Raw genomic sequence first — 27,349 nt, forward strand, 5'->3', positions numbered from 1 at the left:
AGTTTGAGATCAGGAATGGAGATATCTCCAGAAGATCTGTTGTTATACAGGATCATTTTAGCAATTCACTTAATTTTTTCTTATGCAGCTCCCTTCCCCTTTCACTTCTCCTCCTGTTCCCCTCTCTCTCCCTCTCTCCCTTTTTGCCACTCTTCTCCTTCTTCATACTTCCTTTCTTCTTCCTTTTCCCTCCTGTATCTCTCTCATACACACATACACACATACACACGCACAAGCTATGTTGCCACTCTGCTGGTTTGGTGATATCCAAAGCATTCTTATTATCCTCCTTTGTAAATTGATCCCATTTCTCTAAGATATTTTAGAAAAGATGAACCATGCTTTTGCTTAATGTTTTGCCCTCTGAATACATCCTTCTCACAGGAGACAACATGGTAGAGTCAGACACTGATTCAAAATCCAATTCTGTCACATGACAAGGAGCTCGCATTTCTTTTTTTTTTGGGGGGGGGCTCACATTTCTTTAGCTGCAAGAAGATAAGGTTTGATACTTCATAAGTTGTTGGAGACAGTCAGGCATTATACAAAACCTTATGTACAATATGCATTTTTTTCCAAATATGTTTTTTCACAGAGGTCAAGAATCACTGAAGCTTTAGCTAGAAACTCTGAGCCTTATTTCAAAGTGAATTGTTTTGCATATGTGATTTTAGCTTTCAAATGTAAATAATGAAGAAGTGAGGATGAATCTCTACCTCCCAAAGAAACTGCATAATCTACAAAGAAGTGCTGGTAGAATGGAATGTGTCCCTTCAAGCCTGCGTGAACATCTCTCTTCTTCCTCCAGCAAAGGCTGAGTGCCAACTTCTATTGGTACCTGAGAGGGGAAAAAAAGTGGTGCTCCTTTAAAATACCAAACATAGAGGACAAGGAATCTGGGCTCAGCAAAAGTATCAGACAGCAGTGGGGAAAAAGGCATATTTTCTTCCAATATAGCAAGGTGCTTTTCTTTCTCTGGTTCTGACCTTCAAGTTGTGAGTGAAAGTGAGAATAATGAGTGAGGACATCAGAGGCAAAAGCATCTGCAAAACTCAAAAAAATAAACACACTCAAGTGATAAAGCTTTATTGAAACACACATGCATATTGAGGTGGAATACCAAAGAACAAGTATGAGCTTGGGCTCTCAAGTTTATGCTTCCATTACAGTATCAATCCACATTGAAGGGATCTTGGAAAAACAGTCTGTGCAATTCAGACCTACACACTTAACTACTCTAGCTGCCTTCAATCCAATGAGTGACCTTACAGGAAAGTCAACTTGCAGATGAATCCACTGACAGGATTTTCTTCTCTGGTTCAGACACTATCCACATACACCTTTGTATAGATAGACTGCTATGAATGGAAAGTCCAGTTTAGAAGAATAAGTAGCAGGAAATAAAAGCTTACTAGATTCCTCTTTTAAGTCTCAACATACTACTCCCATGTTACCCCTTGGAAACAACCAAAAATAGGAACTGAAAATATTTTAGTTCAAAACTTAGAATAGCTGGGTGGTTCCATCCACATTTTCATGGGGTGTTAATAGTTCCTAGCCTGGGGCAGCACTGAATTGGTTTAGAATCTTTGGCGGTTTGGGCTGAAACAGAGGTATACAGACTATGTTCTATATAGTAGCACACCCCAGACACAAACTTGGAGAAAGCTATAGTATGTGAGAATGAAGATGTCTCATCTTACATAACGGAAATAAAGACATCTCTTTCCAACAACTGCTGTAACAGTTAAAAACAGAGAATTCAGCATGAGTTGTGAAAAATTTATTCAGAGTCACTAAGACCTTTTGGGATCAGCTAGTAGGTCTCGCAGGGCATGTTAATGCCTCAGTGAAAAGGCCATTATCTTATTAAAGTGTATTTTCTAAAGTCACTCATTATAAGAGTTCCCCAAAGGTCTAGTAAGGAGCTGGAGAATTTTCATTGCATTAAAAACAACAACAACAAAAACAGTATACTCAAGCAAGGCAGAAATTGCTTAAAAAAGAAGAGTTAAAAAGCAAGTTCTGTATCAAGAAGTGTATCATGGTAAATGATGACATAAAATACAAACTGGAGAGGAAGGACTGGTTGTAAACCCCACTCCCATAGTCCTGTCTTTAAACAACCAAGCCTCACTTCCAAGAGCATTGTGCTTCGATCAGGCACACCTAAACCTAAAAATAAAATGCTAAAAGCATCACATTTCCAGGGGGAGTAAGAATACGAATACCAAGATAGAAGGTAGAGAGTTGTAAAAGGTTTTTAAAATTAATTAAACTACAGAAAGAGGCAACTATGTACTCCGAAAATATACTAGACTATACATAAATAAACACAATTTGAAAAGACCCTTATACTTGGGCTACTTGAACAGAGAACATGCCAGTGTCATGCTAGCTAATAAGATCTGCAGAAATATGTTCATACAAACACATGCACACACATTAAATTAGAAATCTTTCCTTCTGGTTGCTTTGCTTCTTTTGACTTGGACTGACCAGGGATTCACCTGTAGATGAGGATAGGGACTCATACACCCAGCTTCTGCTTGACCATTGAAGAACGTAGCTGCAGAGTTCCTTCTGCCCAAGACCCTGGGTACTGTTGCATCTTCTGCCACAGGCTCACTTCTTCACCAGTTGAATCCATCCAGTCCACCACTTCGCCATTACTGACCCCTGAGGAAAAACACCAGATGAGGCTGAACAGAGTCCTATCACTGAGCCCATCAGGGAGGATGGGTTATATAGTGAAGGAATCTAACCCAGAAAAGACATTGTATAGTGAAGGCAGCAAGCTGGCAAGCTGAGTCTACAAATACTTGTGCTCCTGAGACAATCCAGAGACTGCTAGTTGATGATATGGGACTTGAAATGACATAATATCAATGGAGGCTTGTTACTTAGTGGCCCTTTCAAAGCTCTAATGTCTGACACCCCATACCAGAAGTGCTACCCTTCTGTCATTGGCAACTTGACTTAATATTTTTAAAAATACAGTTTATTGCATACACTGTAAGAAGGCAATAAGCTGGTTAGTAACTAGAGTGCTAGTCTACACATGGAACCTTGACTTAACTTTTTTGTTTGTTTGTTTTTTCAAGACAGGGTTTCTCTATGTAGCCTTGGCTGTCCTGGACTCACTTTGTAGACATGGCTAGTCTTGAACTTGTGGCAATCTTCTAGCTTCTGCCTACAAAGTGCTGAGATCCATGGGCATGCACAATGATGCCCAATCTCTAAATATATTTTTCTATAAATTCTAGGCCTAAAGTTAGGATTATGTGCTCTTACTCCTATTTTATTGAATAGTAATTGATTCATTCAATGAGCATTTCTTGAGTGCCTATTATATGCCAGTTTGGAGATGAGGTGATGAACACACAATGAATGCCACTACCATAGGTAGGTTACATGTAAGTAGAAAAGTTAATCAACATAAAACCCAAAGTAGGAAGTTACTTGACAGACTTGGAGAGCAGAGTAAAAGTAATGTTAGTTGGAACACAATGAGTGAGCAGGAAATGACACAGGAAAAATAAGAAGAGTACAGATAATATGGGGGTCTGTAGACTTGGAAAGAATTTCTAAATGTGGGAGAAAGACAGCAAAGCGTTTTAAACAGGGAACCAACTTAAAGAAGCTCATATGTGCAAAAATATCATTGTAGATGCTTTCTATCAGTTATTCATGTACAAGTAGTATTTGAGTCTATAAGCATCCACCAGACACATCCAACCAGAACTGCATGGAGCTAAGGACAACTATGAGTATGGCCCAAAACAAAATCATAACTAATTAAGACAATAAAGTTTTTTTTTCTTTTTAATTTTTGTGATTTTTGATAACTCAGTTGCACAGTTCTTGAGTGTGAACACTACACTTGAAAATGTTATGATGCCATAATTTTAAAAGGTTGGAGGGGCCTGATCAAGTCTATAAAAAGAAAAAAAAGCACATCCAAGACTGAGCCCAGAGAGCACGATCACTTAGAATTTGAGTACAAAATGAAGAACCTAAGAAAGACACTGAGAAGTGGTACGCATGGAATCAAAGGGAGTCAAAGAAGGCAGTAAGTGGTTAGCAGTTCAAGAAAAAGAAGCAATCTGCTCAATTAAATAGTGCTTAGAAATTCTAGTGAGATAGTAACCTCACTTTGGCATGAGTAACCACTCACTAGAGTAGAAGAATGGAAGCCCTATCTATCACATGGACTAAGAGTCGAAGACCAGGAAATAGAATTCATTCTTTTTAGAGTGAGTGGGAGATGAGGCCAGTGGAGAATTTACTCTTTATTAAATCAAATTGGACCTGAGAAGGTTGTTATATGTCTATTATCTGAGTACTTGAGAGGTAGAGATAAGAGTATCAGGAGTTCAAGGCAAATCTGGACCACATGAGACCCCATCTCAAACCAAAGGGAGAAATGAACAAAGAGATTGGCATCACCAGAGCATGTGTGCATTCCCTTTCAAGAGTCAAATCAAATGAAACTGATCATACAGAAGAGACAGAGATTGCAGAAGCACTGAGAAGCAGGAGGTAATCTAGAATTCTTGAGGAATGAGGATTAGGGACCCTTTTCAATAAACAAGATAGAAGACAGAAATCACAAGTCAGGTATTTATGTAGTTTTAGATATTCTTTTGTAGGAGGATGATGAAGTTCCTGGCTTTCAGGGTCACCTTTCTGTACATAGAACACTGCATGAGTTTAGCCTTCACTTATGCCTAACTCAATAAGTACTTGTTGGATGTTTTCATAATGAAAATTTTCTGACAGAAAATTTCTGTCAGAAAAGATCTTTGTATATTGCAGTGGGCAAGAAGTGAGAAGAGTGAGAAAGACAAGAGGCCTTTAAGACAAGTGATGATCAGATGGGGGAGAGAGTCTCACCAGTGCCAACACCCAGTCTGACTCCTCCCAGGAAGTCATTGCTGGCTAGTGGCTCCCGATCCCATACAGTCAGTTCCAGGCACATGTGTCGCAGATCTTCCAGCCTCACACCATTGTAGACAAATGTATGGTTGTAGTGGGGATTCAGGGTCTTCTTCATCACAGGAGTTTTACGCTTACTGGCCTTGTTCCTCATGGGAAGGAGGTATCTGGCAGAGGGTGGGGAGTCATCAACACCTACTCAAGCTGGAAATATGCCTAAGCTCCCCTCGACTCTACCACAGGCCTATCCCTGCATGGTAAGTTTGTACCCAGGTCCAAATACACAGTGCTCCTTTGAACCTTCTCAGTCTGTGTACTAGGGATCATCTATTTCCTTTAACCTGGAGAGGAAATGAATATGTTAGTTATCCTGAGGCCTATCCTCTAGCAAGGATGAGTTTAAGTATGTGGTTCTACTTTTCTCACACAAGGTAAATGAAGCCATTAGTAATATGTATAAGTTTACTCACACATGACTTCGTAGGGAGCTGAAGTCAGTAAACTATCTCTAATATAGAAGAAGCTTACAGTGCATAAGAATAATGAACAGAGCCTTGAACCTCAATTCTAGACAGTCATGGGACATGGAATATCCATCTAGGATTAAGGAAGAGGATTAGTCTGAGAAAGTCTGAACCTAATTGTCTATCACTCTCTACTTTGAGAGCTAGCACTAGAGACCAAACTGAAGACCAGTGCAAAGGAAGTGGTGGAGATTTTGCCATTATGTAATTTCAGAAACAAAGCTACTGAAGGTGGCAGGCTGAGGGCAGGAGCTACAAAGGAAAATTAAATTGGGTTCCCCACTAACTTGCTTATTCTATAACTGGTTAGTTTGATGCTGGTCCAGGGACTCACCCCTTGACAAAGCTGTCTGAAGTCCCTCCTGATTTGGCAGCCATCAGGTTCTTGGCTTCTTTGATCCACACCTGGAGTTCTCCCCCTTCCCCACCTTTACCTGTAAGGAATGTCATCCATTGCAAGTGAACCCCCATGCCACCAGGCATATCTTGAGCTTTCACTATATAGAACTTCCTCTCCTTTCTTTGGAATACAGAAAAGTCCTTAACCGAATCATGCCTGCATCCTTTGTTCCTAGCACAGTGCCCAGCATAAGCCATAGGAAATCAATAACCCTGATAGCAACAAATATTCATTAAAAACTTGCTATGAACCAAATGCCACTGTAAGCATCTAATTTCCCTAAGCAGTCCTATAACATACACACTACGATTGTTCTCATTTTATACATGAGTCAACTGAAGCTAAAAGAAGCATCTGCATGTGGTTTGCTAAGCAGTTAAAGAAGGAAGGAAGTCTTCTGCTGAGTCCTTGTTCTTACCACTTACTGCATAGGACTCAACAGAGCACTATCAATTTCCATCCCCCACCTACCATGTTGAATATCCCTTTCCCCAGACTGATCCCTTGTCCTCAGCCTGAATACTTGCTGAATGTACTGTTTCTTTTAAAAAAAATATCCATTTTGAAAGAAAACCTCACTTCCTTCGATTTGATCCTTTTGAAGCTGTTCTATGTACCTTTTCTTTCTTTTTATGATCACCAATTACCCTGAGAAAGAATTGACCATGCTTATCACCTCTGCTTCTTCACCTCATCCACTCAACCTAGTGAAATCAGATTCCATTAATGCCTTCCAACCTAATTGTAACAAACTGCTGTCTTCTTAGTTTTCCTCTGGCCTGGCAGCTTAGAGTGTTTGAAGAGTGTTTGACAGCACCTGCTTACCTCCTCCTCAATCTATCTCCTTGCTGTTCCTAATAACCCTCTCCCTCACTGACAGATAACACTTTTCCTCATTGACATTTTCCATCTATTCTTATATACACATATATTCTCAAATACATATATTCTCATACACACACACACACACATATATGTATATATATATATATATATGATAATTTTGGTTTCCCATTGCTAGCAGATAAAGTTAAGTTAAACACTTTATTCAAGGCCTTTTTCTTTTTTAGTTGGCTCCAGAATCATCTCCAATCCCAACTGTACTTACATACATTCACATCATAACTCCAGCTCCACCATAACTGGGAACATACTCCTGACCACTGACCTACAACCCTACAACCTCACAACCATACATTTAACAGCCATATATATTGAGCTTTTTTTTTTTTTTGAAACAGGGTCTCATGTAGCCCAGGCTGACCTCAAATGCACTATGTAGCTCATGATGCCCTTTAACTCCTGATCCTCTTGCCTCTAACTCCCAAGTGTCAGTTTATGAAGTGCTCTGTGCATGTAAAAGAGACCTTATGGATGCTGTGCAAGCACTTGATGAACTGAACTGCATCCTCCACCTACAGTTGTTTTTTTTTTTTTTTTTGCTATTTTTTTCTTTTTTAAATTTTTGTTTATTTTTAAATATCAATTAGTTTATTCACTTTTAATCCCAGCTGTAGCCCCTTCCCTCATTCCCTCCCAATCCCACCCTCCATCCTTCATCTCTTCCCATGCCCCACTCCAAGCCCACTCATAGGGGAGTTCCTCCTCCCCTTCCCTCTGACCCTAGCCTATCAGGTCTCATCAGGACTGGCTGCATTGTCTTTCTCTGTGGTCTGGTAAGGCTGCCCTTCCCACCCCCCTTTCAGGGTGTGGTGATCAAAGAACCAGCCACTGAGTTCATGTCAGAGACAGTCCCTGTTCCTATTTCTAGGGAACCTACTTGGATACTGAGCTGCCATGGGCTACATCTGTGCAGGGGTTCTAAGTTATCCCCATTCGTGGTCCTTGGTTGGAGTATCAGTCTCAGAAAATACTCCTTTGCACAGATTTCTTGGTTCTGTTGCTCTCCTTCTGGAGCTCCTGTCCCCTCCACATCTTTCTATTTCCCCCTTCTTTTATAAGATTCCTTGTACTCTGCCCAAAGTTTGGTTTTGGTATCAGCATCTGCTTTGATAAACTGCTGGGTAGAGTCTGTCAGAGGCCCTCTGTGGTAGATTCCTATCCTGTTGCCTGTTTTCTCCCTCTTCCAATTTCCGTCCTGTTTGCCTTTCTGAATAAGGATAGAGCATCTTACCCAGGGTCCTTCTTCTTGCTTAGCTTCATTAGGTGTACAGATTTTAGTATGTTTGTTTATCCTATATCATATGTCTAATATTCACTTATAAGTGAGTATATACCACGTGTGCCTTTCTGCTTCTGGGATACCTTACTCAGGATGATCTTTTCTAGATGCTACCATCTGCCTGCAAATTTCATGAATTCCTAATTTTAATTGCTGAGTAGTATTCCATTGTGTAAATGTACCACAATTTCTGTATCTATTCCTCAGTTGAGGAGCTTCTGGGTTGTTTCCAGGTTCTTGCTATTATGAATAAAGCTGCTACAAACATGGTTGAGCAAATGTCCTTGTTATGTACTTGTATATTTTGGATACATGCCTAGGAGTGGTATAGCTGGACTATTTCGTTTTGTCTTGTCATTTTTTTTTTTTTTTTTGAGATGAGGTCTCACTCTATAGCCAAGTCTGGCCTGTAATCCAGGTGTATAACCTATCCATCTTGAAAATTCATGGCAAACCTCTTACCTCAGCCTCCCAAGTGCTAGGACTACAGGCATGCACCACTGTGCCCAACTACCAAGCTCTTTAAAAACCTATGCTAACCCTGTCCCTTCTTGCAAAATTATTCCTCTCTTTCATCTTCATCCTTTTGTACCTGCTGTAATTCAAGGTCTAGTTTCAATATTACTTCCTAAGCAAAGCTCTCTCTATCACCCTCATAGGTAGGTGGTTTGGGCACATGATTACTTTTGTTAAAAAACTTGTCCTCAGAGGACAAGTACTATCTCCCTCTCCTCTATGTATTCACAGTCACCAGTACAGTGCTGGCCATGTTAAGTGACTCAGCCCTGCACTTCCTATATCTCATACTTTTCCACACCTTCCAAGCACCTTTGTTAGCCACACAGCTCCTATTCTCTTCTGCTTTCTTAGTAGCTTGACACAGATGCAACAAGACCAATTCATACTAACAGTCTAAAAGTCATCTAAAAGGAATGCCAGCACTATGGCATTTCCTTCCAGTTGTCAGACGTAAAGGCTTCCTTAGGAAGGGACTCCTGCCTAGAAGGTCCAGGCAGGAAAGAAAAAAACAAAAACAAAAACAAAAAAAAACCAACCCAGTCTACGCAAACCAACAGTGCCAGCACCAATTTCTCATAGACCATAGCCTAAGAGCTGGATCCAGGCCCCCAAAGAAAACTCACTCTTTTTCCGGTCACCTCCAACAGGGAGTTTGGAGGATGGGATGTATTTCAATGAAACCACCAACTCGCCTTTGTGTGCTGGCAAGCCAAGCGAGGAGTCAGCACTGATCTGAAACATAGGGAAACCCAACAAGTAAACTCAGGCCTCTCAGGAAATACTGGGACCTCATCCTTGAGAGGGTTATAAAGTTGTTCCCATAGGAGAGTGTGGTGATACACTTCTGTAATCCAAGCACTGAGGAATCTGAATTAAAAGGATCACTAGTTTGAATCTGGAATACACAGCCAGACCCTATAACAAAAATAAAGAAATTAAATAGATACAATTATCCTGGACAGGTTCTGGGCACAAGATGATCCTTCTTTCATGGCTACAATCCCAAAGCAGCTACATTTCCTTTGCTAGCCTCTTCAGAAGAAGATCCAGAAGAACCAAGGTATGTTATTGTATACTCTGGGGATATGATTACTAGATTTCAAATGTTCCCAAAGGCATGCCAACAAGATGTCCATAGAAAATCAGAAAGGAATGAATGATATATGATTAAGAATCTACCAGCATTGTTAGTAAGAGCCAAAAAGTGGAAGCAATCTAATTATCAGTGTACACAGGCAGGGTTAAGAGTGACTTTAATGCCTTTATGTGACATCTGGCATGAGGTTATCAGAAAGAACACAGGCTAACTCTGATAGCCCATGTGCAAGTAAAGAAGGGTCACTGTAGAAAAGAAACCAGTTGGCTTTCCTGTCCTCAGCCATAGCTTGAACATAATCTTCCTTTTATTTTTTTTTATTTTTTTATTTTTTTTATCAGTTACATTTTATTAACTCTGTATCCCAGCCATGTCCCGATCCCTCATTCCCTCCCAGTCCCTCCCTCCCTCCCTCATCTCCACCGTGCCCCTTTCCAAGTCCACTGATAGGGGGCCCTCCTCCCCATTCATCTGATCCTGTTTTATCAGGTATCTTCAGGACTGGCTGCAAAGCCCTCCTCTGTGGCCTAACAGGACTGCTCCTCCCTTCGGGGGTGGGGAGACCAAAGAGCCAGTCATTGAGTTCCTGTTAGAAATAGTCCCTGTTCCCCTCACTTTGGGAAACCAATTGGTTACTGAGCTACCACAGGCTACATCTGAGTGGAGGTTCTAGGTTATATCCATACATGGTCCTTGGTTGAATGTCAGTCTCAGAAAAGACCCTGTGCCCAGATATATTTGGTCCTTGTGGAGCTCCTATCCTTTCCCCATCAGACTAGCTCCCCTTCTTTCTTATGATTCCCTGTACTCTGCCAAAGGTTTGGTCATGAGTCTTTGCTTTGAAAACACTGCTAGTTAGAGTCTTTCAGATGCGCTCAGTAGACTCCTGTCATACGTTCAATGCACATCCCATCTGTCTTTCTAAATGAGGATTGATCATCTTACCCCATGTCCGCTCAATTGATTATCTTTTTTAGGTGTATACATAATCTTCCTTTTACAATCCAGCTAGTTAAAATAGAATCCAGATGATTCCAGCCATGCTACCTGTCCTGGCTATGTGTCAATTGCTCTTAGAAGGTTTTTTTTTTTTTTAATTTCAAATCCTGGTTGAATATAACACGTACTTAGTTAAATACCTATAAAAATCTACATTAGACATGTTGGGTAAAATAAACCTAAATCTATATTTTCATTTTTATCTTAAAATAAGACTATACTGAATTTATGCATTCTGAAATGGGAAATTATAAGATATATACTTACTGTTAGGTAAACAAAGCAAGAAGTAGAAGAAAATCTCACATTAAGTATAAACATAAAAGACACTAAAACTATACATGTGAACAACATTGTTATAATGCTTTCTATCACTGTCTCTGATTATTTGCATTTCTTATTTGACAGATAGTGTTGTTAGTAGCATAAATATATAGTTAATACCTAATGTAATCTCCATGATATAGATATTACCCTCATTTTGTGGGCTATTGAAAAAAAAACAAAAAACAAAAAACAAACAAACAAACAGAGAGGTTAAATCCTGCAGACACACAACTAATAATTAGCAGATCTAGATTCTGATTCAGACTACCTGGTTCCAGAATCCATGCTTTTTACCACCAAACTGAATCAAACAATTAAAAATGATGCAGAAGAATCTAAAAGTAGGAGAACCGACTGGAAAAAGCAAAGAGACCTTTCCCTACTTTATATCATCATCAATAGTGTCCTATTTGTGAAAAAGAGACATATTTCCTTCTTAAAAATCAAAGTACTTTGATACCATGCTGGGTAGAGTCTTTCAGAGGCCTTCTGTGGTAGGCTCCTGTCCTGTTCCTCCCCCTGGGGGGAGGAGCAGCCTTACCATGCCACAGAGGGAGACAATGCAGCCAGTACTGAGGAGACCTAATAGACTAGGGTCAGAGGGAAGGGGAGGAGGACCTCCTCTATCAGTGAACTGGGGAAGGGGGCATGGAAGGAGAAGAGGGAAGGGAGGTGGGATTGGGAGGGGATGGGGGAGGAGGCCACAGCTGGGTACAAAGTGAATGAATTGTAATTAATAAAAAAATAAATTAATAAAAAAACCAAAGTACTTTAAAAGGGACCAGGGGTGTGTACTGGTTTCAGGGAAAGTTAAAAGCCTGCTACACAGATTTTAACATTTGACTGTTGCTTGTTTGTTCCAGTGTCAGGTATCAAGCCCAGGGCCTCACACCTGCTTAACCATATACCCTGCCTCTGAGATATGTCCTCAGCCCCTGACTTACATATTTTTAGCTCACAACTCTTTTACCACTAGAATCTGCAGGCCAGAAGGACAGGAGTCAAGCTGACTTTTGTTCATCCTAGAAAGGCTAACACTTAGTATAGAACCTGGTTGACTGAATAGATATAACAGTGAATAAATACGAGTCAAGGACACAGAGCATGTAGCTCTGGGCAACAAAACTGCCTCCTCTCTTAGCTCACAGGGTATCACTTTCTTTATGCTCCAGATTTCTCCAGCATGAGCAGGCGCTAACTAGAGATTTCCTTTCATCTGCCCACTTTTCTTAAGGCTGGGCATGTTGATACTGGTAGGCATAATCTCCTATGTCAATAGACATACTGTATATCCAGAATACACAAGCTTAGTCTGTGGGGAAGATAAAAAAGAAGTGAGAAGGAGTTGCCGGGAAGAGAAAACAAAGTGGTAGCACATGGATTGTTGGGGGAGGGTGTGTGTCAAGAACTCAGAAACATTAAATATACATTATTTTAAGTTAAAAAGAAATATATTGTTTTTTAAATTTTAATTAAAGATTTAATTTTAAAAAACCTTACTTCATGTATAGCAAATATAGTTTACATATTAAATTAAATAACACTATAGTGAAATGATCTGATAGAGTTTTAATAATAAGACATAAGGGGAAATTTTCAAGTTATTAAAATGTTTAGAGGAAGATAAAATGCTATTTTATTTCATAAGCTACACAGTTTATTAATTCCTAGACTGTTGACTTTAACGAACTCTTAAAATCCAGTGTTTAGTATTGATTAGAACCCGGTAGGCTTATTAACCTAGCACATTTTCAGTCTGCTGAAAATATTTCCAAAGAGCAAATACTTCCATTTTAATAGAAGACTCTTTTTGGTGGTAATTTATAGTAGTTTACAGTGACATTTTCATTATAATAATAGAAACTCCAAGCCACTAGGAGAATGATTTGCATGCCAAATTCTTAAGAAATTCTAAGGCTCTAAAAGCATGTTTTACTTTGATAGTAACTGCTTTTCTGTTTTTATGACTATTTAAAGTGGAAACATGTATTGTCACTAACGTTTTCTGGAAGGCAACACCCATCAAATTACTAGAGGAGTAATTACTCAGCTCTAAAGCCACTAGGGTAATTTCCTCTGACAATTACTTTCCCTAAAGAAGGCCAAGATGGTTCATCAGTACAGCACTTGTTTAGCATACATAATTCTCTAGGCTGGATCACCAGTACTGAAAAAAATAAAGGAAAAAATATACAACAGCATAATTTTAAAACATGACAATTAAAGTACCCAGTAGTAGGGGTCTGGTAAATCAATTTATAATATAAAAACATGAGAGAATATTATGTAGCAAGTAGCATGATACAAATCTGTAAATGATGATATAAAGGGATACCTATGGTAAATTGTTAAAAATCAATATACATATTTTTCAAAAGTATACACACATATATGAACAACAAGGCTTTTATAAAGTCACTTGGGTCAAAAAAGAATATTATATATGTGTATGTATAGGTGTTAGATAGATGATAAATTAATATCTGTGCTGCTTAATACAGAAATTCTAGAAGGATACTTAAATACTTGTTAAGAGTGGCTATTTCTAAATAATGCAATTTACTTTCTCTTTACATACTTTTTGTTATTTTAATTTGGAACCATGTATATAAAGGTCATTTTGCACTTAATATTTTTAACAGGGTAAAAAGTCAAAAGTTTAAACAAAAACATAAACATAAAAGAATAATAAAATGGAACAGATAAAAGTAAATCTCTCTTCCACATTAGACTCACTTCCTAAAGACTGCCCTATTCTGAGTTTCTAGACCATCTTTACAAATATATTCTATATGCTCTGCATTGTTTGAAATATTAAAAAATGTTATTATAGCTTTTAAGTGTTTTGCCTTTGATTTGTTGTGATAAATAGGAAGTTGCTACCTAAAGTTCTCTGATGTAGCTATTTAACCAGAATGACAATAAGCTATGAAATTGATATTATGTGCTACACACTAAAGGATGTCCTGCATTCAGTCCCACAACAGGATGTAGCACCTTTCTATCATTTAGTAGAAGGCTAATCTGAGGATCACAGAAGGTAGGTGAAATTGCTACATTATCAGTAAGTCACAGAAGCAAGATTCTAGTCCTCATCTGTACTAAGTAACTGATCATTATGACGCCACCTTACTATATTATCATCTGGGTGCCATCTCTAAAGTCACATTCCTCTGGCTTGTACACAGAACCAAGAGGACAGCCATTGCAGACCCATCAACTGTGTTGCTTCTCGCTTCTAAAGCAGATAGTTTGGCTTAAAAAGAGGTGCAAAATAGAAAGCATTGCAAAGGTTAGATTTGAGAGCAGGTGCAATTTAGGATGTCAGGATACATTCAGGCTCTAGAAGGTGAGCAGAAAAGCTTGGCATGCTGTAGCTTCCTGCTTTACCTGGCTTATGCAAAAGAAATTGCTCCTGCTTAAAATATGCAGGGGCCTCTGAAACTGCTGCCAAATTCAGAAAGGCCAGCAGGATGCAGCAAAACTCTACAGACAACTTCATGCAAAGCTACTTCCAACACAGACCAGCAGAGGCCACTGCAGACAATCCTCCTGGAGAATTGTGAAAAGACCTTTAAAGCAGACTACCTTTCCATGCAAAGGCAGGCAATGATCCAGCTTCTTATCCAGCTTCCAAGAATCCATGTGGACCTCCGCCTCTCCAAGGAAAGTGTTTCTGCCAAAACGGCCATGATGCCAAACAGAGAACTGCAAAGTCCTCTGAGCCAGAAGAGACTCTGAAATCACATACTGTAGAGGGAAAGAAGCAGCCCAAGGTGGCCAGTTAGAAGTCACAACTCAAAGCTTAATTCTTCCAAACCCATAGTAACCTGTCCCCATGGTGTGTAGTTCAGTGTATAAAGATGTTTTAGGGGAGCTGGAAAAATGGCTCAGAAGTTAAGAGCACTGACTGTTCTTCCAAAGGTCCTGAGTTCAATCCCAGCAACCACATGGTGGCTCTCCACCATCTATAATGAGATCTGGTGCTGTCTTCTAGTGTGCAGGTAGAAATCTGTATAAATAAGAAATAAATCTTTAAAAAGGGGGTTTTAGTTCCTAAGCACTTAAAATTGTTCTACTCAAAGCTTCAATGTCACTTTCGCTAACCCTGACACAGTCCATAAGAAGCCAGAGAAAATTAAGTATTCCTCGAATGAGAGGACACAAGAATATCTACAAACAATTGCCAAAGAGACACATTACCTCAAATTACTTAAAAAAATTTATTACATTTTACTTTTTTATGTGTGTATTCATGTCGGTACATGAATATCATGTGTATATATGTGGGCACAAACATGCCATGGCATGAGCATGGAGACGAGAGGCCAGCTTGCAGGAGTCAGTTGTCACTTTCTACCATGTGAATCACCTTTATGGAACTCAAATAACTTCTTTTTTTAAGATTATATTTACTTTCTTTTATGTGAATATGTGCCTGAGTATATTTATGTGCGATGCACGTAGATGCCCACCAACGCCAAAAGATGACATTAGGTCCCCTGGAGCTGGAGTTATAGATAGCTGTGAGCCACTGTGTGGGTGCTGGGAATTGAACTCTGATTTTTTGCAAGAGCAGCTAATACTCATAACTGCAGAATCATGTCTCCAGGTCCTCAAATGACTTCTTATAATGAGCTTTGTGGCCATGTGAATGTCTAACTTCAAAACAATGCAAGGAAGCCAAATTCACCTTTGTTCTCTTTCCCCAAAGGGTGAGGATGTGGAACACATGCTCACCACGACTCTGTGGGCAGGCACGGTCTTGCAGCTATGTTGGGGAGGCAAATCTACATGACAAAGACACAAAGCCTTCTCCACTCTAGGTTCAGATACATACCCTAAAGGTCTCATCATATAGTGGGTTGATGGTGTCCCGCTTGATGCTAGTTTTTCTTTTTCCCTGGCGGGATTTGTCAGGCAGAAGATAAGTCTTTACATATCTAGAAATCAAGCACAACACTAAATTACTTGCTAGAATTTCTCACTCAAGCCTCCCCCCCCCCTTTTTTACTTTCCTGCTCGGCATATGATGAGATACTATGTCAAACATTTCATGTTTGTCTTTTCCAAGTCCTAAGCCCTTTATTAATTCACATCTCACTATTATACCCCTAAAGATGTGATAATTTTGGCTCAAGAGTACCCGGGTATATTCCAAGGTCTACTTTCTCCTGTCAGAATATTAGTCAGGTCCCAGAGGCACTCACGGGTTAGAACACTTCTTGGCTTCATCAGCATAGGCCAACTGGTGGCACTCCTTTACATGGATGATCAGAGTCTGTGTTTTCTGCTCAAACTTGAGTGAAAAGGCAATCTTGCCAGTAACAGAGACGTTCCCAAAATCACCAGCTTCACTATAGATACTCATCATGCTTCCAATGGTACTCTGAGGGTAGAGCAATTACAAATGTCTAAAAAAGACACAGTCCACATCCGAAATTGCTCACATTTTCCTCATGATAAAGCCAAAACTCTCAGAAAGGCCTGTAAGGATCCAGGACTACCAACAGTCCTTTACCTAGAGGGTAAGTCACTGCCAGTAGCACATCCATAATTGTTTGGATTAGTAGTTCACCTCCTGGCTCACACAGATTATTAGTGTCTGTTTCTTCCTTATTTTACACAATCTAGTGATATTTTTTTCCAATCTGTAGGTTGATGAAAAGGAGTAGGGAGGTAAAGTATGCTATCCATCTGTGATGGGTGTTATGTATGTTGCAACATTGGCTAGAAAGTGTTAGTTCCCAGTTTTAAAGGGGGCCTTAATTGTCTGCATTCTATCTAGCAGTATCTAAAGAGGAAAGAGATTGGACCAGAACTGAGAGAAGCAAGAGAACCACCACTGCAAATATAAAAGTTCTCCTTTCTCTGGTAGCAGTCAGGTATATGAGGTGAGCCCTACAGTTTCTTCCAGTGTGAGTGTGAAAATCTAATTACTCTTCCTCCCAAATCTTTTCGTCTAAATAGCAATCTTTGTACTTATGATAGATATTAGCTCTGATTAGAACGTTCATGAGGCTGTTTTGTATTGATCCCTATCCACACTTTGATGTCCACCCGGCAAAGATCTTTCCCATGATGACTTTAGTGTGAGAATAGGGAGCGGCTTAAGATGAAGAAGTCTAGTCTTGTTTACCTCATGGCCTGGTTATTCTTTCAGAGGAGTTACAATTTATTTTCTCAAACCTGTGGTGAAAGAATGGCCAGAGCCTTCACTAGCTCTTGGAGACTCTCCAAGAGCTCTCATTCAGAAGTTACACTGGGCACCTAAGCTCTAACGTAAGGACAGGAACAAACAAATGCATGCCCCTTTCCTAGGAAGAGTGACTAGGGTAATTTCTCCAGGTCCTGAGTCTGCTCTAGGAAGGCTGGCTCTTCTTTCCTTCCTGGTGTCTCAATGAGTCTATAAGCACAAATGCATAGGACATACCATGGAGGAGCCACTCTGCATGCTGCCTCTGGCTAGTTTCTGGCGATGCAGCTTCACCAGGTGGTCAATATCCTCTTCTTCCTCTTCCTCTTCCTCCTAGAACAATGCAGACTTGAGAGTTAATAAAAGTAAGGTTCAAAACTAATGTCTTTCCTTCAGTGAGGACCAAAGTTGGGTACAAAAGCTCTGAGTTTTCATGTGAATATATATGTACATATCCTTTTAAAAATATTTTTTCATATCTCAAAAGAATACAAGTATTTAATATTTTCATGGGAGTTTTATAACTCTCCCATCTGAATACCCCAGTCTAGCCATATTTTAAATTTTACTATTATTGTTGTTTTTATTATGTATATATTCTGTTATTATTATTATTATTGTGTATTCAGCCATGCATATACAATGGCATGCATAAGGTCTAACAGCAATTTAGGATGTCAGTTCTCACCTTCCACCTTAATTGTGGGCTCCAGGGATCAAACCTGGGCTGTCAGGCTTTTGCAGCAACTGCTGCTGCCCCATCAATCATCTTGCTGGTCCTCTCTTTATATTTTAGCCAAAATAAGTGTATGTTTGAATAGCCATCCATATACCCAACAATGTAATAAATAGTAAGTGACAGCAAAGACAGTTTTTTGGGCAAATCAGGAGCTGGTACTACTTCAGAAATCAGGGGAACTATGGGTCATTTCAACTTTCCTAAAGAATTAAACAATTTGCATGTAGGAGTACTTACCATATCCACACTGAGGCCTGGCACAGATTTGCTTCTGTCTCCCAGGATGCCACTTTCTTGTGCCACATCTTCTGGGCGAAGGTCTATCACAGACTTAGTATATTCTGCATGAAAGACCAAAAAAGTAAATAAAAAGAAACCTATTGCACTCCATACCAAGAGCCAAGCAAAAACACTCAGAACATGAGCCCCATGTATCCATGAAGGGAAGGCTACCTGAAGGCCTCAGGATCTTTCTGGTGTTCTTCTTGAAGATCATGTCGCCCTCATCAACAGAGACTGCATTTTGGCTCCCTGGCTGGGTTTCCTAAGAAGAAATAAGGAAAAAAGATATAGAAAAAGACCTGTAGGTAGACCAAAGAAGGAAGGAAAGGACACTCACAAGCAGCTTATGGGTCAGACTTTAAGCCAACCATGACAAACTTAAAGAAAAGATTAATAGAGAACCCATGGTCATACACATTTCAGCCAAGACCTTTGAAATGTTTCTATACGAATATGACACAAATTTTTAGTTGAATTCCTGAATTGACATATGAAGACAAGGGCAGAAGGAAGGAGAGAGGAAGGGAGGGAAAAGGGGAGGAGAAAGGTGGGGGAGAGGAAGGGGAAGAGAAATAAAACCAATGGCCTACAATTTACCTTTTCGACTTGGAATTTGGGAGCAGACATCTTCTTCCATTCTGGGAAGAGTCCAGATTTATCCAGAGAATCTCTCCTGGAAATATCAGAAATTAGAACTAAATAATTTCTTCCCCTTTCTCTTCTATCCAGCTCCCCAAAGCTCTAGCAAAGAAGGAAAGTCACTGCCATGATTATAGCGACCAGATTAAGAAGGCTCATTTCACATCTGAGACACTTTGAAGGAGGACGGAAGATCAGGCAAACAATTCTGCACACACATACAAATGCTCATACCCCCTTTCCTAAGGAACAGGAGGAGAATCCACCACAGAGTAGCATCCAGGGGAGGTTAGCTCACTCCAGGAAGCTGTGCTCAGAGCCAAAGCAATAGAAGTACTAATAAAGAGAGACTTCTGGTGAGGGTAAGAGAAAAGATTCATTCAGCAGGCCAAGGACAGAAACTAGGAACACTCAAGGCAGAAGAAACCTTCATCCTGATGGCAGAGAACAAAAATGAGAGCTCAGCATAGGCAGAAGAGAAACAGATGGGGAAACTCCACCTGGGGGTGCTATATGAGTCAGCTGTGTAGCTATCCAGGCTCTCACTCTCAGCCTCCAGCGTGCTCTTTCCACTTTTCAGCTTTGGTACCTCAAACAGCACACTAGAATAAAAACCAAGATGCAGGGTTTTACAGGAAGTAAACTCTTCTGCCTCTGGATATGTATCTTTCCAACTGATTCAAGTAGTAATCTGAGCAATATTTTGAACATAAATGTAAGTCAATTTTACAATGGAGGGAAGAGTACCTAGGGCCTCAGAGGTGCTGGGCAAATACTCTACCACTGAGTTGCATCCCCAGCCATGTGAACAGACTTTGCAAACACTTAAGTCATTCCCAATTTTGGGGACACTGAGTTCAAACTCCTTAGCAAAAAATGAAGCTTGTAATGAACAACCTCTTCTTAGGATCTCCAGGTTAATCTTTCAATCTTCACTCCTCTTTACATTCTACATTTCAGAAGATTAACACCTCCATCTTTTTAAATATCCCAGACCAGTCCTTCTGTCTATGCAGACCAGGCTAACCTCAAACTCACAGAGATCCACATGGCTATGCCTCTAGAATGCTAGGATTACAGGCCTGCAATACCATGCCTGGCAATAATATTATACACTTTTCCTCTGATTTTTTAAGTATTTGTTCATTTATTTCTTTTACGCACATTAATGTTTTGCCTGTCTGTATGTTTGTGTGCCATATGTCTGCCTGGAGCCCATGGAGGTCAGCAAGAGGGCACAGGATTCCCAGGGACCAGAGTTACAAATGGTTGTGAATCACCAAGTGGGTGCTGGAAACTAAACCCAAGTCTTCTGCAAGAGGAACAAGTGCTCTAAACAGCTGAGCTATCTCCCCAGCTTCATATAGCATTAGTCTTACTATCCAAAAGTTAGAAATAATCCAAATGTTCATCTACAAATAATGGGATAACCAAACTATTGTATAGCAATGCAAACAAAGGAATATTGTTCATCCACAAAAGATTATAAAGCTCTAATATCTGCAGAAACATGGATGGATATTGAAAACTCTATGCTCACTGAAATAAATCAGTCAGAATGTCCACACTTGGCATTAGTTCATTCAGATGATAAGTCCAGGGTATGTGAATACAGAGAGGTAGATTATAGATTGAAGGCTGGGAGAAATACCAGTGGCTAGTTAATTTTACAAGATTTCTTTTTGGAATGATAGGAATGTTCTGAAAATTGATAGCTGTGACCTTCTAACAATGATAGAATCAAACTTGTCAAAATTAAAAGTGGTTTAATACTAAGTGAATTTTACCTCAATTTTTAAACAACAACAAAAGAAGCAACCACCATACCATTGGTTCTCTCAAAATAAATTACAGTCTTTACATAGGTCAAGAAAACCTTACATGACTGGATTCTCATCCATTTCTGTGCCTATTTCCTTGCACAACCACCCCCTACTCAACTCCAGATTACACGTGTGTGAAACTCATTCTGAGTTCTTTTTTTAAGGTTTATTTATTTATGTATATGAATGGTGTGTTTTCATGCAGAGGGAATCAAATTCCATTGTAGATGGTTATAAGCCACCATGGGGGTGCTATAAACTGAACTGAGGACCCCTGAAAGAGCAGTCAGTGAGCTTAACCTCTGAGCCATCTCTCCAGCTCCTCATTCTGAGTTATTTATACCTGCTGAGTTTTCTGTCTACAATGTTCCTCCCCTCCAAATATTCTTCATGTTTGCCCCTGCATTTTTTGTTTTCAAATGTCACCTTACACTTTAGGCTTTGCCTAAGGGAACCAGCACATGTACACACATGTGTCCCTGGTACTCTGTATCCCTTCACGCCAGTTGATTTGCTCCATTACAGTTGTCAACATCTGACAGACTACCTATTTGGTTATTTGTTTCTTATTTGCAGTATGTGCTCCCTACCAACAAATCTACCATCTACGAACAAGGGGCCATTTTTTGTATCTACAACAGTATCCCAGTACATAAAAATATCCGGCACACAGTAAGCCTTCACATATATTTAACAAACAAATTAACAAGTAAATCTATAATGTCTCATCCAGTGGAGAATGAACTTTCCAGCTTGTCAGGTGATGTTTGAGATAGATATGTGCAAACAGAAGGAGCTGAGTTGAAATCTTAGTGTATACAGGAGGTGAAACTGAGGTCATTTTTGACAAATGTACCACCTTTATCATACAAGGCACAGCAAGGTGGTTGGTTTTCTTTTCCTTAGTTTAAAATTATTTTTCATCCCCTTCACTGCAAAGGGAAAACTAACTTCAAACAGAATCATTCCTCTAGAGACACTGTTTAACAATGGCCTGTGGAGTGTTTGGTGCTTGGATTTGTTTTTTCTCCCCTAAAGATGAATAAGTTCTGATCCTGAGCTGATGCCAACAACCATAGGGCAAAAAAGCAATTATTTGACATCTGTTCAGTAAAAATAAACTCAGAGATAGGAGTGCTGGTCTTTATCTGTGTGATCTCAGGTAAATCATTTAGCCTGGTTTCTTTTCTATAAAAATAAAAGGGTTGAATTAAATTATCTCTGAGGCACAATAATTTTATGTTAAAATCACTTATGTTCTCTCAATCTATTTTCATGTTTATAATAAATAAGGGGCTTCTCAATCCAATGAGACAAGAGGTCTCAGTCAGCCCAGAAGCAATAGATTTCAGAAATTACATTCTGACCAGTGATGTCAGATGCATTAATCAAATTCAGCAAATAAAAGCCATTTTTAACCTTAACTACCGAGGAATAAAGGGGCCTCATCACCTGGAACAGATGACTCATACATACAAGGCCCTGATAAAATCACAGTACATATATATACATTCAAGCAGCACACAAACATAAAAACGAGCAAAGTGCTCTGGTGTTGGAAAAGTGTCTGTGTTGCAGGTTTCTGCTGTTTTTAACTAATTGACACAAATAAGCTGTACGTGCTTAATTATACACGCTGATTATTTCTGGCAAAAGATATGCACTTCAAACATTACTGTTATAGTTTAGTTAAGGAACATATTAATCACTCGCAAAGTGTCTACATGCCCGTTGGCAATCCTTACTCCCCCTTCTAGCCCCTGTTTCCAGACAAATGTTGATCTAGTTCTGCCACTAAAAAATTAGTTTGTGTTTTCTGGAAATGTATGTAACAGAATCACACAGACACATAGAGTAGGTACTCTTTTTTTTTTTTTTTTTATTCTGCTTTTTGTTTGTTTGGGGGTTTTGTTTTGTTTTGTTTGTTTGTTTGTTTGTTTTGAAGCATGGTCTCACCATGGAGTTCTGGCCAACAGGGAATTTGCTATGTAGATAGGCTGGCCTTAAACTCACAGAGATCCACCTGTCTCTGGCTCTCTCTGGCTCTCTCTGGCTCTCTCTCTCTTTACCTCTCTGCCTCTGCCTCTGCCTCTGCCTCTGCCTCTGCCTCTGCCTCTGCCTCTGCCTCTGCCTCTGCCTCTGCCTCTGCCTCTGCCTCTGCCTCTGCCTCTGCCTCTGCCTCTGCCTCTGCCTCTGCCTCTGCCTCTGCCTCTGCCTCTGCCTCTGCCTCTGCCTCTGCCTCTGCCTCTGCCTCTGCCTCTGCCTCTGCCTCTGCCTCTGCCTCTGCCTCTGCCTCTGCCTCTGCCTCTGCCTCTGCCTCTGCCTCTGCCTCTGCCTCTGCCTCTGCCTCTGCCTCTGCCTCTGCCTCTGCCTCTGCCTCTGCCTCTGCCTCTGCCTCTGCCTCTGCCTCTGCCTCTGCCTCTGCCTCTGCCTCTGCCTCTGCCTCTGCCTCTGCCTCTGCCTCTGCCTCTGCCTCTGCCTCTGCCTCTGCCTCTGCCTCTGCCTCTGCCTCTGCCTCTGCCTCTGCCTCTGCCTCTGCCTCTGCCTCTGCCTCTGCCTCTGCCTCTGCCTCTGCCTCTGCCTCTGCCTCTGCCTCTGCCTCTGCCTCTGCCTCTGCCTCTGCCTCTGCCTCTGCCTCTGCCTCTGCCTCTGCCTCTGCCTCTGCCTCTGCCTCTGCCTCTGCCTCTGCCTCTGCCTCTGCCTCTGCCTCTGCCTCTGCCTCTGCCTCTGCCTCTGCCTCTGCCTCTGCCTCTGCCTCTGCCTCTGCCTCTGCCTCTGCCTCTGCCTCTGCCTCTGCCTCTGCCTCTGCCTCTGCCTCTGCCTCTGCCTCTGCCTCTGCCTCTGCCTCTGCCTCTGCCTCTGCCTCTGCCTCTGCCTCTGCCTCTGCCTCTGCCTCTGCCTCTGCCTCTGCCTCTGCCTCTGCCTCTGCCTCTGCCTCTGCCTCTGCCTCTGCCTCTGCCTCTGCCTCTGCCTCTGCCTCTGCCTCTGCCTCTGCCTCTGCCTCTGCCTCTGCCTCTGCCTCTGCCTCTGCCTCTGCCTCTGCCTCTGCCTCTGCCTCTGCCTCTGCCTCTGCCTCTGCCTCTGCCTCTGCCTCTGCCTCTGCCTCTGCCTCTGCCTCTGCCTCTGCCTCTGCCTCTGCCTCTGCCTCTGCCTCTGCCTCTGCCTCTGCCTCTGCCTCTGCCTCTGCCTCTGCCTCTGCCTCTGCCTCTGCCTCTGCCTCTGCCTCTGCCTCTGCCTCTGCCTCTGCCTCTGCCTCTGCCTCTGCCTCTGCCTCTGCCTCTGCCTCTGCCTCTGCCTCTGCCTCTGCCTCTGCCTCTGCCTCTGCCTCTGCCTCTGCCTCTGCCTCTGCCTCTGCCTCTGCCTCTGCCTCTGCCTCTGCCTCTGCCTCTGCCTCTGCCTCTGCCTCTGCCTCTGCCTCTGCCTCTGCCTCTGCCTCTGCTGCTGGGACTTAAGGTTTATACCACCACACTCAGAACATAGGTACTTTTTTGTTTAGTGCTTTTCACTCAACATATGTACTTTGAGATCCATTCATGATACTGCATTATCAACAGTTTGTTCCTTTCATTAACAGATTAGTGTTCTGTGGCATAAACAAACCACAGTTTATCCATTCACCTATTGGTGAGCATTTGAACTGCTTCCAAGTTTCAACTATCATGAATGAAGCTATCATATACATAATAAACCCCAAAGACACCACTGGATATCTTTTAAAAACTGATAACCACATTCAGCATGGTGGCAAGATATAAAATTAACACATGAAAGTCACCAGTCTTTCTACATATAAATTTCAAGCAAGCTAAAATAGAAAATAGTTTAAATATATATATATATATATATATATATATATATATATATATATAGTTTAAAATAGCTTAAAAATACCCTGGAATAAACCTAACCAAGGATGTGAAAGACTTCTACAACAAAAACCTTAACACACTGAAGAAATTAATTGAGGACGTTATTAGAAGATGGAGAGGGCTCCCAGAAAAAAAATCAATATTGTGAAAATGGCTATTTTATTAAAAGCAATTTACAGATTCAAATAATCCCTGGTGACAGCCTTCATAGAAATGAAGAGAAAAAATCTAAAAATTTACTTGAAAGCATAAGAGACCCCAGTAGCCAATCATGGACAAAAAGCATACAGTTGGATGTATCCCTATATCTGATTTTAAGTTAAACTACAGAGCCATAGTAATAAAAACCACACGGTACTGTCACAAAAACAGACTCATAAGGCAAAGAACTTGAATCTAGGAGTAGGCCATACAACTACTTCATTCCTTTTCTGATAAGCTTCCATGGTATTGTAAGGTACTATTTAGGTCACTGGGAGAAAAAAAAGACACCGGAGGTATCCCTGAAGCCAACCCTACATGCTACAACCCATGTTTCAGCAGGTCTGAGGACCTAGGGCAGTGGTTCTCAACCTGTGAGTTATGACCCCTTTGAGTAAAACAACCCTTTTACAGGGGTCCCCTAAGACCATCCTGAATATCACATATTTACATTATAATTCATAACAGTAGCAAAATTACAGTTATGAGGTAGCGATGAAAATAATAATTTTATGGTTGGGAATCAGTACAACATACAAAACTATATTAAAGGGTCACAGCACTAGGAAGGTTGAGAACCAACACCTTAGGGAAAAGCCTATTGTTTTGCTAAATGACATGTTGTCAAACTGCTTTCTAAGTTTTTATACTTACACCCATAAATTAGTGCTGCCTTCAACTTTGGCCAAATAAGTTTCTCTATGAAGTGGTCAGTGTTTAATACAGAGGGTTATAATCCATCAAAGTACTGAGAATAAGTGTCTATTGAGTGCTTTGCCCTAAAAACAACACCTGTAACAACTGTCCTCCCATCCCCCGCCAAGACTCAGGGAACATCACAGAAGGGTGAAAAGAATGTAAGAGCCGGAGGCTGAGGAAGAGTACAGTTAAGGCTATGTTGGGGACATGACATGGCTACTGCACCACCCACATACTAACTGCAGTTATGATTATCTATACAAGTTAAAGTATACAAAAAAGAAGATAAAATGCAAGAAGGAAAGTAGCTTTGCTAGCATAGTATCATGTAACATGTCTGATTTATATCATTATTATTAGTATACCATGTTTGGTTTTATAGATTATATCTTTAGTTGCTGAAATTGTTTTAATTGTCTTTTTCCAATGTTTTATAAATGCAAAATAATTTAATTAGTTCTTTGATGAACTACTTAAAATATGTGTGTGATGTGCATGGGTGTATAAATGTGTGGGCACAAGTGTGTGGGGTTATTTTGTGTGTGTATGTGTGTGTGTTCATCCAACACTGACATTGAGTATTCTCCTTGATCCCTCTCCTCCTCATATACTGAGGCAGGGTATCTGGCTGACATGGGGAACCATCATCTTGCTATGGGATTCTTTGTAAAAGCCTCCTCAACTGCTACACCAAACCAACTATTAAGTGGGTTTGAAGGACATAAACTCTACTAGGGCAGTAAGCCCTTTACCAACTGAGCCATCTCTCCAGGCCCATACATTAAAATACATTTCAATTTGAGGTCTGGGAATATAATTCAGTAGAAGAACACTTGCCTGGCATATGTGAGGCCCTAAATTCAATTCCCAGCACTCACAAAATCCTTACTGTGTTTAAAAATAAATGAAACTTCTATGAATATATATATATATATGTGTGTGTGTGTGTGTGTGTGTGTGTGTCTTTGAATGGACATATGCCTTGACTTACATATCTATGAAACATCTGAATCACACAGTAGTTGTGAACTTCTAAAAGACTAGACTTTTTGAGAGCAGATGACTATGGTACATTTCTCTAAAGAAGTGACTTAGAATTCTAGTTTTGCATCCAGAACTTGGTATAGTCAAGATTCTGAAATGATAGCTATTCTGGTTGGCATGTGACATCTCATTGTTATTTTATTTGTATTCTAGTGATTGATAATGTTGAACATCATTATTCAACATCTGCATAGTATCTTTAATGAAATATCTGTTCAGATATTTTGCTCTATTTCTATGGGATTATCTGTATTACTGTTTTTTAAAGTTTTTTTTCTTTAATTTTTAAGTTGAACATGACCATAATGTAATCTTTTTAAAAACAATTAAAATGCAGGAGTTTAACTCACATGCGTGTGTATGGAGGTCTTGGTAGTTTACATGCTGAAATTATCAATGAATATTAACAGTGTTGGACAAATAAAATTAGGTTACTGGAGGAATTAACTTTCATGTTTCTGTATACTTCTTTTTAGCTTTGGTTTTAATATATAGCTCAAAGCGGCCTCAAGCTTGTGGTCTTCCAACAGCAGCCTCACAAATGTCTACAAATACAGGCATGTGCCACCAGCTCAATACTGGTTCTTTTTTATTTTTACTTTTTCACAACTTATTCATTATATATCCCGATTGAAGCCCCTCCCTCGACTCCTTCTGGTCCCACCCTCACTCCCTCTTCCCCCTATCCTCTTCCACTAATCCAGTGAAAGGGGGGGGGGGTTCCTCCTCTGCCATCTGCCATAGCTTATCAAATCTCATCAGAACTGCATAGATCCTCTTCCTCTGTGGCCTGGTAAGGCTGTATCACCAGGGACAAGTAATCAAAGAGCAGGCAATCGAATTCATAACAGAAGCAGTCCTTGTTCCCTTTA

The 27,349-nt window shown here is 40.5% G+C and overlaps 1 protein-coding gene across 2 annotated transcripts in view; it reads right to left on the bottom strand.

The window, feature by feature from the left end:
* Positions 1–1,058: 1,058 nt before the first annotated feature.
* Sytl4 (synaptotagmin like 4) overlaps positions 1,059–27,349 on the bottom strand; it is a 60,257-nt gene continuing 33,966 nt past the window's right edge. Inside the window, exons 6-17 of one of the 2 annotated variants that reach the window (XM_021628120.2) lie at positions 19,342–19,443; positions 18,800–18,875; positions 18,374–18,464; positions 18,158–18,261; positions 17,419–17,514; positions 16,196–16,374; positions 15,826–15,928; positions 14,574–14,735; positions 9,187–9,295; positions 5,797–5,896; positions 4,897–5,105; positions 1,059–2,679 (exon numbers count right to left, since the gene is read on the bottom strand). In XM_021628120.2, the coding sequence (XP_021483795.1) occupies positions 2,531–2,679; positions 4,897–5,105; positions 5,797–5,896; positions 9,187–9,295; positions 14,574–14,735; positions 15,826–15,928; positions 16,196–16,374; positions 17,419–17,514; positions 18,158–18,261; positions 18,374–18,464; positions 18,800–18,875; positions 19,342–19,443 (1,480 nt within the window). In that variant the 3' untranslated portion in view covers positions 1,059–2,530. The remainder of the gene's footprint in view (positions 2,680–4,896; positions 5,106–5,796; positions 5,897–9,186; positions 9,296–14,573; positions 14,736–15,825; positions 15,929–16,195; positions 16,375–17,418; positions 17,515–18,157; positions 18,262–18,373; positions 18,465–18,799; positions 18,876–19,341; positions 19,444–27,349) is intronic. The other variant, XM_021628121.2, reaches the window with a different exon arrangement.

The sequence above is a fragment of the Meriones unguiculatus genome, chromosome X (genome assembly GCF_030254825.1).
Source record: "Meriones unguiculatus strain TT.TT164.6M chromosome X, Bangor_MerUng_6.1, whole genome shotgun sequence".
Classification (NCBI taxonomy): Eukaryota; Metazoa; Chordata; class Mammalia; order Rodentia; family Muridae; genus Meriones; species Meriones unguiculatus.